Genomic DNA, 3766 nt, shown 5'->3' with positions numbered 1-3766 from the left:
GCCCCCGTCCCCGCCCCCACCCCAGCTCGGGAACTCTGGAATCCAGTCCTCGTCTCAAACCCCAAAGGTCAAAGCATACTCTACCCCGGCATCTTCCAAATGTGGACGCTGAATGTCTAAAGGGGGCATCTTTCGAGGACATGGATTGTCTCGTACCTGGCTTCCAATGGTGGTTTATCCCAGCAAACTAGACCATGGATTGCTCCATTCCCTCCAGTTATCACTTAACCATCCTAGCCAAAGGCTCAAAGAATGGTCTGAGAGCTTAGCCAGGCATCTGCTGGTTTGGTGGCCCCGGTTGACAGATAAAATGGATAGCCGAGGCCATAGTGCTGATAGACAGGAACCTGCCTTACCATTACATCACAAGCCACCACAACACTGTAACACTTGCAGGTTCCTTCCCTTCTCCCAAACCTCCCAACTGTATACCCTTTCATCCCAAGGAAAGGAGTTATGCTACGTCTATGTCTGTGGGAAGTCTATGAGGACTGGCTCTGTCCCTGGTGTCACATGCTAACTGCACCGCCTTGAGTGAGTAACCTACCTTCCCGGGCCTTTTGTTTCCTCATCATTGAAACGGAAGGACTAAACGGCCTCTCTGGGTTGAGAAAACAAAATGCGGTCCAGGACTATTTTAAGGTATTGGATAAGCACTGATTGACTGAGCGATTGGCTGTTGGCTGAGTGAGCAAGCTAAACATTAGTTGTGTGCCTACTGTGTGCAGCAGCTCCATTCTGGCTGTTTTCTATGTTTGGTCTCGCTGATTTCCTTACAACCCAGTAAAGTGACTGGTTGCCCTGCAGGAAACTTAAGGTCATCAACAAAGACGATGTAGTTCGGTGCTGGAACCCCACACAGGCATTTTAATGGACAGGAGCACTCTGCTGCCTCTCTCCTCACCCAACTAATGAAAGGGGGACCCAGAGATAGCAGTCACTTGCCCAAGGTCACACAGAAGACCGTAGCTGCGACCGATGGTTTCTGTCACGCACCCCCTCCCCACCGGCTCGGGCCGCTCCAATCCGCAGCTCTGCGTGCGGGGGCGCGCCCATCCCCCCCGCCGCCGTCTGTCCCTCATCGGATCTGTCTGGGTGTCTCCTCAGCCTAGGGCGCTGCGCAGGGAGAGGCAGGGCGTTCGTAGCACCCCACGCCCGCAGCGGCCTCACGGCAGCGCCTGCGCCCTCCCGAGCCCGTGCGCGGGAGCCGTGGGGGCAAAGGCGCAGAGGTAGGACCAGTGCTCGGCGCCCGCTTGGCTGGCTCTCTGCGCTCTTGCAAGCTGCCCGCGCCCGCTCTCCAAGATGAAGAAGCTCCAGGAAGCTCACCTCCGCAAGGTAGGGCACGAGGGCGGAGCGCTCCCGAGCAAGGCTGGAAGGATCGAAGGGCCAAAGGGATGCCCCCCACTGCTCCGGGCTAGAGAACCTCCCAAACTGGATTACAGGGAGGGGCGGGGTCACGATCTCTCCTGGTGTCTAGGGATGTAGTGTTAGGGTCCAGGTTCACTGTGCACCGGCCTGCAAACAGGTGTCTGCAGCCCCAGGAGGCGCGGACGGGTGGCAGGGGTCAAATACCCCTCTCCCCGTACTCCATCTGTTCTACTAGGGCCTGACTTAGGGTGGGGGCGTTAGAAGATGAATGTCAACATTGAGCTGGCTCTCCTGGGACTGGAATCTCGCCCGGGCTTCACCTGGGCACTCTATACCAAAAGGGCCTTTGCCAGCCTCCAGCGGACCCACTTCAGTCCTGAGGATTTGGGCCCTGACGGCTGGGGCCATTCTGATGTCCCCCTTGTCCCTTTTCACCGCACCCTCCCTCTCTTGTTGAGGAGTCCCCTCCCCCCCGCAGAGACCCCAGACGGTCCGTGATTATGTTGAAGGGAGGCAAGGGTGGGGTCCGGGAACCTAAGAATGGGAGGTGGGGTAGCGGCAGAGATGTCAGCCAGACCTCTGTCTCCCCACCTGTCCATGCATGACCTCCCAGTTTTTTGTGGGGGAGGGGGAGTACTGAGGTAAGTTTTCTGGTGACAAGCTTTGAAGTCCCAGCCCTAGGCTAGGAAAGAGAACTCCTGAGCACTCTTTCTGAAGCTTCCACTTGGCGGTGACTGGTCAAGTCCGGATCTCCAACCTTCCATCTCCTGTATGGAGCTAAGAACCCCTCCCCCACTGGACTGTGTGCGATTTGGAGATGCTATGAACTGGAAGGGGCAGGCACACGTGAGAAGACTACATAGAGACTGACTGCTGTTATCACAACACACCACACACACACACACACACACACACACACACCTTCATTCAAGCTTTCTGATCTTATGCTCCCAAACCTGGGAACACTGGGATCTTTTCTATTGGCTGGCAGGAGTCACTTCTTGAAACTGTGGTCTCTTGGATCCTATTTGGTCTTGTCCCCATTTTCCCCAGGCTTGCTCTCTCTCTCTCTCTCTCTCTCTCTCTCTCTCTCTCTCTCTCTCCTTTGCTCTCCCTTCCCACAAGAACCCCTGCCCTTCTCTGTCACAGCCACACATGATAGAAACAGCCATGTGGTAGGAAGCTCTTGCCGAGTACCCCGGAGAAGCATCTCTGGCCTTTGCTCCTTCAGCCATCCATTAGACCCCACCAGCCCCCATTTCACAGACAGAGCAGCTGAGGCGCAGGAGTGCTTCGTGACTTACCTGGAAGTAGGAGCTACCTAGAACAAGCAGAGCAGTACTGACACCCACCCTCCCAACGTCTCAGAGAGAAGGGGGACCTCTGTGAGCAAGACCAGGCTGGGTCAGCAGAAGCATCACAGGGCTGGATCTTGCCTTAGTTGATGCTCTGACCTTGGCTTGCCATTTGACCTTGGGCCCCTCCCTCTTCTCTCTGGAGCTCTGTTTCCTGCAGTGAAGTGGGAATTCCGGATGCCTTTTGTCTTTCCAAGAAGGTAGAAGATATTCCCAGGCTTGGCAGGGGTGCTCTCTCCTAATCCCCCTTTCTCTTGATGCCTGAGAGTCAACCTATACCTATTGGTCCCTAAAAGAGAGGGTGCAGGTGCATGCATAGAAGTGTGTTCCTGCATGACCCAGAGTGGAGAGTGGGAACTCCCAAACAGGTGGAAATGGAGAGAGCAAGCCAGGTAGGTTCTGGCCCTGCCCCATTTATTTGCCTGCTGTCTGCTGCTTCTGGACCAACCCATCTTCATTGTGCCAGCCTCCTGGGATTCACCTGATGGTGGGGCTAGGGCTCCATGTAGATTCCTGATTGGCTCATCTTTGGGGGACCCCCATTCTCTGGCCCTGGAACAGGAGCAAGCTTCCTTCTGATTGGGGGAGGACCAGTTGGCAGCCTCCTGCTCTTAGAACTCTTGTCGCCATGGAAACAGATCGGACTGCTCTGTGAGTGTGGAAAGGGCAGCATCTCTGAGGGGATCAGGGGAGCCTCATTACTGGGACCTTCTGTCAGCCGGCCTGAAAGGGGCAGAGGGTCTCAGGGTGACAGGCCTACCTTGCAACCTAGTGATAAGGGTCACCAACTCCCTCTTAGCGTTCCTGTAGAAGCCTGAGGGTCCCCAAAGGCTGGTTCTCCTAACTAGAGAGGCAGCCTTAGGGGATGAGAGTGGAGAGGAGGGAAGGGATGGGAGGGGAGGGAGGAGGAGGACAGCCAAGCCTGGGAGTGGTACTCTCATCTCTGCCTGTCCTAGGCTACAGCAGAAAACCCGCTGCTCCAGCGATCATCTCAGTTTTGAAGTACCTTTTTCTTTTTTTTTTTTTTTTTTTTTTTTTTTTTT

General features: G+C 55.3%; 1 protein-coding gene across 1 annotated transcript in view; it reads left to right on the top strand.

The window, feature by feature from the left end:
- Positions 1–1089: 1089 nt before the first annotated feature.
- The window catches only part of Slc6a7 (solute carrier family 6 member 7), a 19122-nt gene continuing 16445 nt past the window's right edge, over positions 1090–3766 (top strand). Inside the window, exon 1 of the mRNA XM_021150576.1 lies at positions 1090–1335. Coding sequence (XP_021006235.1) covers positions 1303–1335 — 33 coding nt within the window. The 5' untranslated portion in view covers positions 1090–1302. The remainder of the gene's footprint in view (positions 1336–3766) is intronic.

This window comes from Mus caroli, chromosome 18 (assembly GCF_900094665.2).
Source record: "Mus caroli chromosome 18, CAROLI_EIJ_v1.1, whole genome shotgun sequence".
In the NCBI taxonomy this organism is placed as follows: domain Eukaryota; kingdom Metazoa; phylum Chordata; class Mammalia; order Rodentia; family Muridae; genus Mus; species Mus caroli.
This window is presented reverse-complemented; position numbering and strand designations above follow the sequence as displayed.